The sequence below is a fragment of the Mustela nigripes genome, chromosome 4, assembly GCF_022355385.1.
Source record: "Mustela nigripes isolate SB6536 chromosome 4, MUSNIG.SB6536, whole genome shotgun sequence".
Taxonomy (NCBI): Eukaryota; Metazoa; Chordata; class Mammalia; order Carnivora; family Mustelidae; genus Mustela; species Mustela nigripes.
In genome coordinates this window covers 45,632,074-45,646,180 of record NC_081560.1, presented here as the reverse complement: position 1 = coordinate 45,646,180, position 14,107 = coordinate 45,632,074, and the positions used below count along the sequence as shown (strand labels likewise).

At 36.5% G+C, this 14,107-nt stretch overlaps 2 protein-coding genes across 5 annotated transcripts in view; both read left to right on the top strand.

Moving 5' to 3' along the window:
- ZNRF2 (zinc and ring finger 2) overlaps positions 1-14,107 on the top strand; it is a 396,032-nt gene that overhangs the window by 293,287 nt on the left and 88,638 nt on the right. The gene's annotated exons all lie outside the window — the stretch shown is intronic.
- Positions 1-14,107, top strand: part of GARS1 (glycyl-tRNA synthetase 1) — a 44,320-nt gene that overhangs the window by 9,749 nt on the left and 20,464 nt on the right. Inside the window, exons 2-8 of the mRNA XM_059396633.1 lie at positions 2,265-2,366; positions 3,098-3,200; positions 4,236-4,377; positions 6,239-6,327; positions 7,346-7,422; positions 11,220-11,365; positions 13,540-13,689. Of these exons, the coding sequence (XP_059252616.1) occupies positions 2,265-2,366; positions 3,098-3,200; positions 4,236-4,377; positions 6,239-6,327; positions 7,346-7,422; positions 11,220-11,365; positions 13,540-13,689 (809 nt within the window). The remainder of the gene's footprint in view (positions 1-2,264; positions 2,367-3,097; positions 3,201-4,235; positions 4,378-6,238; positions 6,328-7,345; positions 7,423-11,219; positions 11,366-13,539; positions 13,690-14,107) is intronic.

Below are 14,107 nucleotides of genomic sequence, written 5' to 3'. Positions count from 1 at the left end.
CACTGAATGCTGTGTGCTCATGAAAAGATATACGAAGGTCAGAGAGGAATGACCTGCATTGGGATAGTTTGGGGTGAGCAAAGCACAGTGTAGACACCTTTGGATGACAACCAAGTTGGTAATCTGTTTTAGTAGTCTAGTCTATGGGGTGTGAAAGGGAGAGAGTAGATTGAAATTTGAAATTGGCAGATATTGGCGGTAAAGAAGGATAGCTTGATGTTTCTTGTTTGGGTAGTTTTTTTGTTGTTAACAAATGGAAAGCAATAGATAGGAGAAGGAATAAGTTTAGGGCAGAGAAAAATAATTCCGTTATGAACAGCTTGGGTTTGAAGTGTTTGAAAAATAACTCAGCCACAATCAAGTTGGGGTCTTTTTTTTAGCATGATAACTATTTTTTAAATGTGTCTACTGTTTGTTAGGTACTATTTAAAATATCCTATTTAAATTATTTCATTTACCCTTTATTACACTTCAGTGAGGTATTGTCATCCTGATTGTACAGTTGAGGGAATAAGCTCAAAGAGGTGTCCACTTATTTAAGGTTTCACGATTAGCTGATGAGCAATTAAAACCCAGTCTCTAATCTCTCATAAGTACTATGTTTTACAGACTTATCTAGATGTAGGTTTTGTTTTGTGTGTTGTTGGATTTCATGGTGCTTCCTAAATCTGAGAATTCATGTCTTTGAGCAGTTACAGAAAAACTTAGTCATTACCTTTTCAAATAGAACCTCTTACAGATTTTCTTTATTTTCTTTGAGAATTCTGGTTGGATAAATGTCAGGCTCTCTTTTTCTGTGTCTCATTACCCTGTTTATATTTTTAAATCTTCGTCTCCCTGCTCCATTCCATGGATTACGCATGGATCATTTCTTCAGGTCTGTACTCTAAGTCACTAATTCTTTTTGATCTGCTATTTAACCTGTCCAGTGAGTTTTTAATTTCAGTGATTCATTTCTAGATGATGTATGTGGTTCTTTTCCCCTTTATTTCTTTTTTATTTATTTATATTGAAGTGTAGTTGACACACAATGTTATATAGGTGGATAACATAGTGATTTGGCAAGTTTATATGTTATGCTATGCTCACCATAAATGTAGCTCCCATCTGTCACCATACAGTGCTATTACAATACCACTGACCATATTCACTATGCTGTATCTTGTATTACTGTGACTTCTTCATTCCAGAACTAGAAGCCTTTATCTCCCACTCCCCTTCACCCATTTTGCTCCTCCCCCATTCCTTTGTTGTCTTCTTGGACCTGAACCTGTGTGGTTATTTGTCAGGTTTCCTGATTGTTTTTTTTGTCTCTAGTTCTTTGTCCATGTTTTTGACTCTTTTTTTTTTTTTTTTTTTTTTTTAACATCTTAAGCATTTAAAAGGTGTATTTGATCATTCTAGTACTTTGGAGGCTCTAATTCTGTTGTGATTTCTGCTGAATCTTGCTTATGGTGGCTTATTTCCTCAATGGGTTTTTAAATTTTGAGTTGAATGCTTATTATTTTGGTGACCTTGATCTGTGAAAATCCTAAAAGCCTGTGTGGATGGTCTGCTCCTCTAGGGAGCAGTTACTTCTGTTGGGAACCCAAAGGCTCTCTCACTTTGACAACTTTAATTTCTCAGCTTGAAGTTTCCTATTTCCTAGACTATGTAGATAATGTTGTTTGCTTTTTCAGATTACTTATTCTACCACAGTGCCATAAGTGTGGGAATCAGTGTACAGGTAGTAGGTTGTTGGAAGTGAACAAGGTATTCTAGAGAAATTATTAAGGAAAAATTCTAACAAGAAAAGGGCAGGGGAATATGAGTAAGTCATGACTAAGAAGAAATGGTCAAAGTAGGTGGAAAACTAGGACAGTCGTTTTTCTAAGTAGAAGAAAGATTCAAGGGAGGGTGGTTTATATATTGGTTCTTTGTGTTCTCAGTACTAACCTTGTTCTTTCATAGTTTTTATCAATTCTTTCCTCTCCGCCTTTCCCACCTGCCTCCTCTCCCAGAAGGGGAAAACAGCAACAGCAGCAACAACAACAGTGGTACTAATTACCCTTAGAACATAATTATTTGTATACTTGTTGTATATTTTGCTGGGTTATAAATGCTGAGGGCAAAGACCTTCAGTCATTTATAATGACATTTCGTATAATAAACATTTGAATGGCCTCATTCTTACACAGGACTTAAAAGGTATGCTTAAAGACAATTTCATAACTTTCCTTGACTTCTGAAACCAATCCTGAGTATCAACTCTCTTTGTTGTCTAGGGAGATCTTGTTCGAAAACTGAAAGAAGATAAAGCACCCCAGGTAGATGTAGACAAAGCTGTAGCTGAGCTCAAAGCCCGGAAGAGGGTTCTGGAAGCAAAGGTGAGTCTTGGGATCCTAAAACTGAAATATCATCTTTATTAATCTCTTTGGGTGGGAAGGACCTAGAAAAGTTTCTGAAGGAGTATAATTTGCCTTATCTCTGTATATCTAGCATACCTTCTCTTCCCCTACCTGGCAGACTTCTCATGCTTTCACACTGCATCTCAAAATGTCACCTTTTTCTGTGAAGCCTCCCTGACTTCTGACCCACCCCTCCGCTAAATCCTAGATTTAATACACTCCATGAATTTCCCTGGAAAGCTTTGTGTTTGCTCTTTCTTATTATTTATTTTTTGGCTTGTTCTTTATGAATTCTTCTGTCCCAGGAATCAGTGGTTTTGTGTTAAACTTTTTTCTTTTAAGGAAAAGGTGTATCCATCTAATACCTGCTCCCAAATCTTTCAAATAGTGAATCTCCCTTCCCCAAACTGAAATAGTTTGGGATTCTAAGTCACTGTCTCACTACAGTGATCCACTAAAATTTCAGACGTTGTTTATCAGTATCTGCATCTAAGTTAGCTTGGTATTCCTAAATAATTAAGTTAAGGGCATCTTTTCTGTAACTATAAAGGGAAAAAAACCCTAAGTTTTCCAATTTTTAAAGGCATCAAAATCTTGCCTGATAAATTTTATATTGAATTTTGCTGAGAAAATAAACCAAATTCACATATATAAATTCATATTTCTTCTCACCCCTAATCACACATTTTCTATTTGAAAATCCCTTATAGGAGCTAGCATTACAACCCAAAGATGACATTGTAGACAGAGCAAAAATGGAAGATACCCTGAAGAGGAGGTTTTTCTACGATCAAGCTTTTGCTATTTATGGAGGTAGGGGATTAATGTCAGAGAGACCAGTTATGTTGTTGGTGGCTTTACTCTTGTTCTTAAATCAAAAACATGGCTTTTCAGTTGGTAGCTAATTGTATCAGGTCACATAAAACAGAATATTTTGCTTTTGTTTGTTTAAAATTGGCCATTGGTGTAAAATCTGTTTGTTCCTTTCCAACCTACTTTTTCTTGAAAACTGCTTTTTTCCATTAAGATATAGGGAATTGTTAGGGGCCCAGATATGAAGCACTTAATATGTCCAAGTACCTATCAGATAGATTCTTTGGAGCAGTTGAGGGCCATTGTATCACTGGCCAACTGTATTGTGCACCTTCACACAAGGGCAGTGAGAAGCCAGGGTCCCTAGATTGTTCTTTTTGGCAACTGCCAGGAGAAAACATTCTTCTTAGTTAAGTAGATAAATTTCTACATCCTTTTGAATGCTTTGTGAAGGTATGTAGGCAAATATAATTCACTGATTAAATGTACAGTGGTATTTTCATAGTCAATGGAGATCACTGCAACAGTATTAGACTTTTAGTACTTTGCCACTGAAACCTGATTCAAGTTTGGCTAAGCAAATCTCTAAATGTTTAACTTGAGGTCTAAATATAGTGGCTCGTATACCCAAAATTAAATATAGTGGCTTATATATTCAAGAACAAATTAGAGAATTGGATGCTAAAATTCATCATTGTTACCAGCTGATGCACCCAGTTAGATCCATGGCAGAAACTGTAATCTGTTTTTCATTGTTTCTCATATATGGAGGAACATCTTTTGTTTTTAGTTTTTTGCTAATCCTGCTTGGAGTTCTTAATATTGAAGTAGTAAATGGAGTAAGAGCTTACTTTGGTCAGCTAGCTGGAAGTAAGGGGATACTTACAGTAACCCTTTCAGAATTGAGGGGTTTGAATTGTTGACTTTAATACCTTTTTAGGGACTGTGAAGTCTGATAGTTTCTTACATCTCCTCACTTTAATTTGCTCAGAGTGACAAGCTAAAGTACAGGTTTTCCTTGTTCATATTTTATAGGTGTTAGTGGTCTGTATGATTTTGGGCCAGTTGGGTGTGCTTTGAAGAACAATATTATTCAGACCTGGAGGCAGCACTTTATTCAAGAGGAACAGATCCTGGAGATTGATTGTACCATGCTCACCCCTGAGCCAGTTTTAAAGTAAGATTTCTACTTTGGAAGCTGAAATTCATTAATATGCATATTTAAATATCTTCTCATGATTATAGAAACTATCCATATTCATTGTAAATATGTGGAAAATAAAAAAAAAACAAAGAAAATATACACCTAATGTCCATAGACAGCCATGTCAAAATTGTTGTGTTTATCCTTACTGTCTTTTTTCTCTATAAGTCCTTGTACCTATATCAACGTTAGCAGCAAACTGCGTTTTTTCATGTAATATAGGTGAACATTTACTTATGTCGTTAAATAATCTTCTAAAGCATTTTTAATGACAGCATAGTATTCTCTTGTGGATATACCATAATTTATTTAGCTAGTGCCTTATCATAGGCATTTAAATTGTTCCTGGGGCACCTGGGTGGCTCAGTTGATTAAGCAGCCGACTCTTTGTTTTGGCTTAGGTCCTGATCTCAGAGTCCTGGGATCGAACCATGAGTCAGGCTTTGTGCTCAGCAGGGAGTCTGTGTGAGGTTTCACACTATCTCCCCCACTCTCCTGCGAGTGCACTCTCAAATAAATCTTAAAAAAAAATTGTTCTTGATTTTTGAGTCCACTGAGCATCCTGATAGATGGATTTTATATATTTATGATTATTTCCTTACTTTAAGTTTTTAGAAGTTCTGGGCTAAGGTGTTTATACATTTAAAACCAAATAACTACTATTTGTGTTGAAGTGTTAGTGCAGAAATTTATTTTATTCCTACTGACATTGTTGAAAGCAGGGCAGGATTTGCTAGAATATAGAAAGAAGAATCTGTACATTTTGTATCTCATTACTTCATTTAATGTTGCCTAGTAAAGAGCTAATTTTCACTATTTACATCTTTTGGGCTCTCTCAGTGATTTCAGCCCAGAAAAACAAGATGAATTCCTGATGATGGATCTAAAAGATCAAGACAACCTACTTTTTTTTCTTTTTGTAAAGATTTTATTTATTTATTTGACAGAGATAGAGACAGTGAGAGTTGGAATACAAGCAGGGTGAGTGGGAGAGGGAGAAGCAGGCTTTCCGCTGAGCAGGGGGCCCGTTGGGGGCTCGATCCCCAGGACACTGGGATCATGACCTGAGCCAAAGGCCAATCAGATGCTTAACGATGGAGCTACCCGGGCACCCCTAAGAGAACCTATTCTTTAGCTACTTCCTCCACTAGTAAGAATTATGTAAGAGATAATACCAATGTCCATACAGTTTTCAGTGGCAGAAAACTCTTTTATTAAGATGCAGGTTCTAGGGATGCCTGGGTGGCCCAGTCGGTTAAGCGGCTGTCTTTGGCTCAGGCCATGATCCCAGCGTCCTGGAATCGAGTCCCACATCAGGCTCCTTGCTCCGCAGGGAGCCTGCTTCTCCTCTGCCTCTGCCTGCCACTCTGCCTGCCTGTACTCTCTCTATCTCTCTGACAAATAAATAAACAAAATTAAAAAAAAAAAATGCAGGTTCTGTACTGAGTTACCATGAATTCTTGTCTAGTCAAATTCCCCTGGTTTTGGCCTTTGTGTAAATCATTAATAATTGGATAGGCATGGGTTAATTGATTCTGCAAGGTAGCACATACTTTATTACAACTTGTGAGAGTATAATCTAGTTGATGTCTTTTTCTTGTGGGAAGGTAGAGCTTGGGGTGGGGGTGGGGAAGGTGGAGATAGATTTGAGGAAGGATTTTCTCTGGCCTACATTATTATCCACTGTGGATACATCATTATATATATGGGAGCTTCCATCTTTCAGATACACAGATATAAGCTTGATATATATAGAGGGGAGCATCTTAGAACATAAAGTTTATGTATTAATTTGTATGAAAATGACAAACTGGCTTGGCATTTGTTAACTTAGGACTTCTGGCCACGTAGACAAATTTGCTGACTTCATGGTGAAAGATGTAAAAAATGGAGAGTGTTTTCGTGCTGACCATCTATTAAAAGGTATGGTTTTTCATCTTGGATAAATATTCTTCTAAGTAACATCGATCAAAACAGAGGGGTGAGATTAAATTTTTCTTATGTCTTTTTTGGAGGGGCGTAACATCTAAAGAGGAAGGTGCACAGATCTTGTCATATAGGCAGACCTCATTTTATTGCACTCCACCTTCCTGTGCTGTGCAGATATTGGCCAACCCCGGGTCAGGCAGTGGAAAGACAGTGCTGTTTTTCCAACAGCTTTTTTCGCTTTGTCTCTCTTAAATTTTGGTAATTCTTGCAATATTTCAAACTTTTTTGTTATTATTTTATTTTTTATAGTAATCAGTAATTAGGACTCTGAGAGCTCATGTGATGGTTAGCATTTTTTAGCAATAAAATTTTAACTTAATTTTTAAAATATTCTATTTTTATGAAGATTTTATTTATTTACTTGTCAGAAAGACACACAGTGAGAGAGGGAACACAAGGATGGGAAGTGGGAGAGAAAGAAACAGGCTTTCTTCTGTGCAGGGAGTCCGATGCAGGGCTTGATCCCAGAACCCTGGGATCATGACCTGAGCTGAAGGCAGACGTTTAACAACTGAGCCACTCAGGTGCCCCAATTTTAAAAATATTTTAATTGAGGTATACTTTTTAAAAAAAGAAGATACAATGCTATTGTATATTTAATAGAATACAATATGGGGCAAACAACTTTTATATGCACTGGGAAACCAGAACATTCATTTGACTTGCTTTAGTGCAGTATTTGCTATATTGTGGTGGTTTGGAACTGAAGGTACACCTGTACATCTTGAGTCCCTTATTTATCAAAAAGAAGTTCTATATGATAATTAGAAATTCTAAGTCAGCAAAAGGATCAAGACATTATCATTATTTTCCCTGTAAAATCAGCCATGGGATTTGTATTAAGTGAGAACATTATCCTCGGATTCATTTTTTTTACCTGTCCAGAAACTCAAAGTGCGTTGTCTTTTTACCCATTGATTGAAATTGACATGTACCAACACTGTTCTTGTAGCTCACTTACAGAAATTGATGTCTGATAAGAAGTGTTCTGCTGAGAAGAAATCAGAGATGGAAAGTGTCTTGGCTCAAGTGAGTACTTTAGAGATGTTATTACAGCAACTCAGGTAGGTACTGTCTTTCTTACAGTGTTTGATGACTATTGAATTCCACATTGTGCTGACCCAGGCCACGATTGTAAGGAAGTGGAGTTTCCCTTCTGTTTCTCTTTGGTATTTTTATTTTCTTCTCTTTCTACCTTTTGTGGCTAACACTTTATTTTAGCCCAAACTAGCAATTCAGTGTAAATAGGCACGGAATGGGTTCTATCTCCTTGGAAACCAATTTTCTGGATTTAATAGCAAAAACCAGAGAATTGGCTAAGGATGAATAGTGTTCAGTTTTGATAATGGAGATTTAGGGGCAGATATCCTTGTGAAAACTGTCTCATCAGCCACTTGATCTGCTTCTGGTTGCGCTGTCCTTGACTACATGCTGTTATTCTTAGAACCTGATGAGCAGGGCCCTGCCTTTCCTATAGACTCAATGTTTTATAATTTCTATTTAAGTTGGCAAAGTTTAGGTAAGACTTAAGAAAGACCTTGGAGGGCGCCTGGGTGGGCTCAGTGTGTTAAAGCCTCTGCCTTCAGCTCAGGTCATGATCCCAGGGTCCTGGGATCAAGCCCCGCATAGGACTCTCTGCTCAGCAGGGAGCCTGCTTCCCTTCCTTTCTCTCTGCCTGCCTCTCTGCCTACTTGTGATCTCTGTCTGTCAAATAAAGAAATAAAACCTTTAAAAAAAAAAAAAAAGACCATGGAGATAATCTGTTCTGACTTTTACCAAGTGCAGGAATATCTGCTATATCAGAAGTTGTTCTTATCCCTTTTCCAGGTCACAGATCACTTTAAAAATACTACAAAAATGGTACCTCTTTTGCTCAGGAAGATGCACATGTCCGTGTGTGTATGTTGCTGATCTCTCACCTTACGTATCCATTTAAGCAAAATACTTTTCTCCAACACGGTGCTTGATCATGAGGTCCACCAAGGCTCACCTCTTAAATTTTATTTACTTTCTTGGGCAAAACTATACAGACATACACAGAAACCAGTGCATTTATACATATTTTCTTTACATTAATATATAAATATGTGAGGCTGAATGTAGGAATCCCTACCTTTTTTCATTTTCTCATGAACATTTACTGGATACTTTTGCAGTGCTGCCTTGTTTTCTAAAAATATGCTGGTTTTTCTCTGTGGTATCTAGCTTTCTAACGGTAGCTCACAAATTTTCTCCTTCCTCATTTAAATTAAAAGAAAATCTTAATTTGGCTGTTGACTCATCTGCCAATTTATTTTAGTCCTTGTGAGGTATGTTTTATCCTTTGCTTGAAGCTCATTGCTTTAGTTTTATTGTTCATGAGTTAATAAATCAGTTTTTGGATTTTGACACCATTATAGCCAAACATTCATTTCTTATTTCCTTTCTTTCCCAAAGGCATGACCTTTATTAGAAAGAAGAAATGAAAAGCACTTCTAATTACCCCCCAAGTTACTATTTCCCATTTTGAATGTTAGACTTACAAAGCTTTTGTATGTGTCTTTGATCTTAACAGTTTCATTCATTTCCAAGTCAGTTGTCAGAGCAGGAAGTAATTAGTTGATTCATTAAGTCATTTATAGTTTGAACCCTGACTTTCTGTCTTATATTCATGGTCTTAGAAGGGCAGTCTGTTTTTTTCATTTTGGTTTTTTTGTTTGTTTGTTTGTTTTAAGAGAAAATGGGTGAGTTGTGTTGGTGAGGGGAGGGCAGAAGGAGAGGGAGAAGAGAATCTTAAGCACACTCCACTCCCAGCGTGGGGCCCAGTGCAGGATCCCAAAACAAGGTTCGGTCTCACAACCCTGAGATCATGACCTGAGCCAAAATCAGGAGTTGGATGCTTAATGAGCTGAACCACCCAGGCCCCAGAGAGCAGTCTGTTTTTTGGTTTGCTATTTTAGATATACATACAAGCTGCTGTCCGTGTAACATTCAGTGAAAAGTTGGGACCTGTGGTTTAGTACTCAGAAATGGCCCCGGTGAATTCATGGCCAAAGGCCCATCTGTTCGCTTGAGCGAATAATCGCTTTTTCTACCTGTTAGCGTCTGTGACTCCTTTTCAGCTTTATGCAGTGTGATAGTTCCTTTAAAAGGAACTGATTCACCCTCTGTGGTAAGAAGAGCTTTATTCCTGTTATGTGGATTCAGTAGCTCAGAACTGTTTTTCTTCTCTGTCGATTTTTGCTGACGCACCTGTGCATGGATCAGCTTTTAAGTCAAATTTAACTTTTTTGTTAGGAAGAATTCAAAACATATACAAATAGAAAATAGTATAATGAATACTAATGTACCCATGAACCTGCTACAATGTTATCAGATTTCGTTGAATCCATTCCCTGCTTTCCTACCTTCTCCAGAATTATTTTGAAGTACATCTAAAACATCATTTTAATTACATTATCTTAAATGTTAACCACTTTTTTTGTTTGTTTGAATTGGGCTCCAGATAAAGTCCATATTTTGTGAGTGGTTGACATATTTCTTAAATCTCTTCCAGTCTTTAGGTTCTTTATCTCTAATTTGCCTTATATTTTCATTTAAAAAATTTTTTAAAAATTGAAACATTTGTTTCCTAGTATTTTCTACTCCCTGGATTTGGCTCATTACATTATTTTGGTGATATTTCACATGTTCCTCTGTTTCTATATTACTTATAATTTGGTAGTTCAACCTAGAGGCCCAGTCGGATATTTTGGCAAGACACTTAGTGGTGTCGTGTATGCTATGTGCCAGGCCCTTTTAAGTACTTTACATAATTAATCTTCATAGTACCTCTTCATAGTGAAGTGGGTGCTGTTTCCCTATTTCACAGATGAGCAAATTGAGGCTCAGAGAAGTTAGATAAGAACTTAATCTTGAGTCACACAATCTGTAAGTGGTAGAATTGGGCAGTTTACCCAGGTTTTTCTGACTCCAGAGCCTCAGTTCTTACGGTTCTGAGTTGATTTATCTAATTAATTCTACTAGGAGATTTCTTTTTTTAAGTTTTGAACATTCTTCAGTATTAGATGGTTTGTCATAGTCATTTGAAATTTTAAATTGGAAGTCACATCATTTGAGGGTTTCACGTTGGTTATCAATATATAAAATGTGCAACACACTAGAACAAGCAGAGATGAATAAGAAACAGTTTCTACCTTCACGAGCTTAATATCTAGTGGCAAAGAAAAGTTATATGCACAATTTAATAGGGAAGTGTACCTGACTCTTAAATATGCAAAGTGGTAAAATGCAACTTGAAAACTTGTTTATGGGGCGCCTAGGTGGCTCAGTTGGTTAAGCATCTGCCTTTGGCTCAGGGCATAATTCTAGATCCTGGGATCGAGTCCCACATTGGGCTCCCTGCTCAGAGGGGAGTCTGCTTCTCCGTTTGCCTCCCACTCCCCCTGCTTGTGGTCTATATCTCTCTCTCTCTCTGACAAATAAATAAAATCTATTAAAAAAAAAACCCAATGTAATTTATATGATTTCAGATTCTTACCAATCTGTAACTATTATAATTGAACCAGAGATACTTTTCTTTATCTTTCCTTGTGAAATGGTGAATTTGTTAGTTTAGGTCAGTTCCAGAAAAGTACTCCATTTTTCTAGAATGGTAAATGATAAATTGATAAATGGAAAGTGAACTGGTTATGATTTTAATTTGGGTTTTTTGAAAGTTAGATTAACTTTGACGTTCTTATTCTGGGTGACTTTTAATGGTAGATGGGTTTTATGTATGTAATACTTCTATGCTGTGTTTTTTTCTCAATCTTTTATGTTAATTGTTTTCTTTATGTATCCTTTAGCTTGATAACTATGGCCAGCAGGAACTTGGGGATCTTTTTGTGAACTATAATGTAAAATCCCCCATTACTGGAAATGATCTCTCCCCTCCAGTATCTTTTAACTTAATGTTCAAAACCTTCATTGGGCCTGGAGGAAACATGCCTGGGTATGTATCACTTACTCTTTATGTAATGAAGTTACTAAAATTGTTGTAATAAAAAGTAAACATCAAATCAGCCATGAAGGAAAATTTTTGAAAAATGGTATGTAGAAAGTACAGATAAACATTTTAAGGAGAAATAATAACAGACATATTCTTAAATTTATTTCTTCTAATCTTTCTGAATATATATATATATATATATATATGTATATGTGTATATTTTTAGTGTATGTGATCATTTTTTTGCCAGAAAATAAATAGAAGTCTGTGATCATCATATCTTGTGATAGCTGTACAGGGTAGAGATAGTTGAGGAATGGTTTTGTAAGTCATTGAACTTATTGCCAAAGGAGACTTAGAAACCATTTAGTCTAGATCAGTACTATCCAATAGAACTTTCTGCAGTGGTATAAATGTTCGGTAATCTGTGTTGTCCAGTATAGTAGCCACTAGCCACATGTGGCTATTGAGCACTTGAAATGGCATTAGTGCTTCTGAGGAACTGAACTTTAAAATGTATTTAATTTTAATTAATTTAAATTTAGGCATTTGACTAGTGGCCTACCATACAGAACAACATAGGTTTGATGTTATTTAAAAGATGTGGTTTTCACAGTAAAAAAAGCTGAACAATTTACAATATGACCCAGAACTAGAATTTGTAGATATAAATTCCTTCTCAGTGTTAAAAAACTTAGCCAAAGTAATCTATTTCATAACTTCAGATGTTTTTCTTATGGTCTCATTTTAGATAATCGAGGGTAGGCTTTTGTTAGATGAAGCGAGATAGATTATGTTTCCTAAAGTAGAATAATAAAAATTGTGACAGAATGTATGACTAGAATTATTTTAGTCACACACTGTGTTGACTTGGGATATTTTATGGAACGAGGCCAAAGGTGAGCCTTTCATTTTGGCAGTACATATAGAGTCATTAAATGGGCCAGGCCCTCTGACCTGTCATCATATTCTTGGGAGTTTATCTGAGCAGATAATTCAAAAGGAAAGGAAGCTAGGAAGGTGTATTTATCAAGAGCATATAAATTAAAAGTAGAAATAACCTATTTATCCACAAATTTGAGATGATTAGTTAATTAAAGTAGATCGTTTTAGTAGGATACACTGCAACTATTAAATATGAAATATTTTTATGATTATTTAGAAAATAGAAAAAATAAAGAATACATAATTTTACACATTCTACTTCTAAATCATGCACATAGAAGCTCCTGGCTGGCTCAGATGGTGGAGCATGCAACTCTTGATCTTGGGCTCATGAGTTCAGGCCCCATGTTGGGCATCGAGTCTACTTAAAAATAAATAAATGAAATTTAAGTCTTACAGCTTTTAAAAAAAAATGTATATAAACTGTAGTTACACTTCTTTTGGATGAAATCTGGAAAGGACCTTCAGAATGAGGTGTTGGTATATTAGAGTGAGAAGAGGGTACATTATATTTTATCTTTTCCTTGATTTAAAGTTCTTTTCATAAAACATTTATGTGAGGTAGGCCCTCGGAAAAGCTTTCTTAACTGATGTTTTTGCGGAGAATATTTTCTGTAAAATTGAGAAGAGGAGAATGGCTATCATGGTGTATTTGCTTAGCTGTATCTTTAAAACATGGAGAAAAAGAGAAGAAACATGTGGCTGGAAATGTGGAATACCACAGAGGAGAAAATGATAGGAAAAACCTGCCATTTGCCTGGCCTGGTGTGATGACTGTGATGAATGAGCTCTAATGCTGTGTGTAAGGCCATACTGGCTTCTTTGTAGCCACACAGTTACACTCTAATAGGTGGGTTAACGCACATATACTTAGGCAGAGTCTTCTTTTCAAAAGGATCTGAATTGTTGTCTGCCTGCACGTTAATGATTTATCGGGTTTTAGGGACAATAAGAGAGAGGTGGCATTGACTCACTGGACTGATAAAATAGAATGACATTTCTGATAGTAGTATTGCCATACCAATTGCTTGATACATTCTCTAACACTTGCTTGAGTATGTTTGGTACCAAGGAAAATGTCTCCTCTTCTTACTCCTTTGCTTTAGAGCATATATGCACTGCTTTGTATGAAATAGTATACTTAGGACTTTCAGGATTTGTATCTAGAATTTCAGATTTTTGGAAAACTTAATTTCCTTCCTTCTAACAGACTGATTTATTTAAATTTTTAGGTACTTGAGACCAGAAACCGCACAGGGTATTTTCCTGAATTTCAAGAGACTTTTGGAGTTCAACCAAGGAAAGTTGCCTTTTGCTGCTGCCCAGATCGGAAATTCTTTTAGAAATGAGATCTCCCCTCGATCTGGACTGATCAGAGTCAGGTACTGCCCGTATTGTTCTTCCAGTAAAATTTGTGAATGAGCTAAGCATTGAATAGGAAAGGGAAGCTTGCTATGTTGAAACAGTTCTGCTTCGTTCTTACATGACCATGTCTTTAGTTTTGTCCTCCAAAAGATGATGTTAATGTTTGTAATCTCTGGGACATCAGGTAGTTGTGAGTAACTAATGGGAACTTGAAAGGAAAGGAAGGAAGGTGAAGAATAGATCATGTTTCTCACCTGCTCCAAAATGATCTTCCCCCCTTGTTTGTCATATATTTAGAGAATGGCAGGATCTTGATTGTCAAAACAAGGCATTTTTCTGGCAGTGGTGATGTATGTAAGTGTAGGGTAAGGTGGGGACGAGGTGACGGTTAGGAGGGGAGTGTCATCTGGGGTGTCCAGGGCAAACAGCAGCACT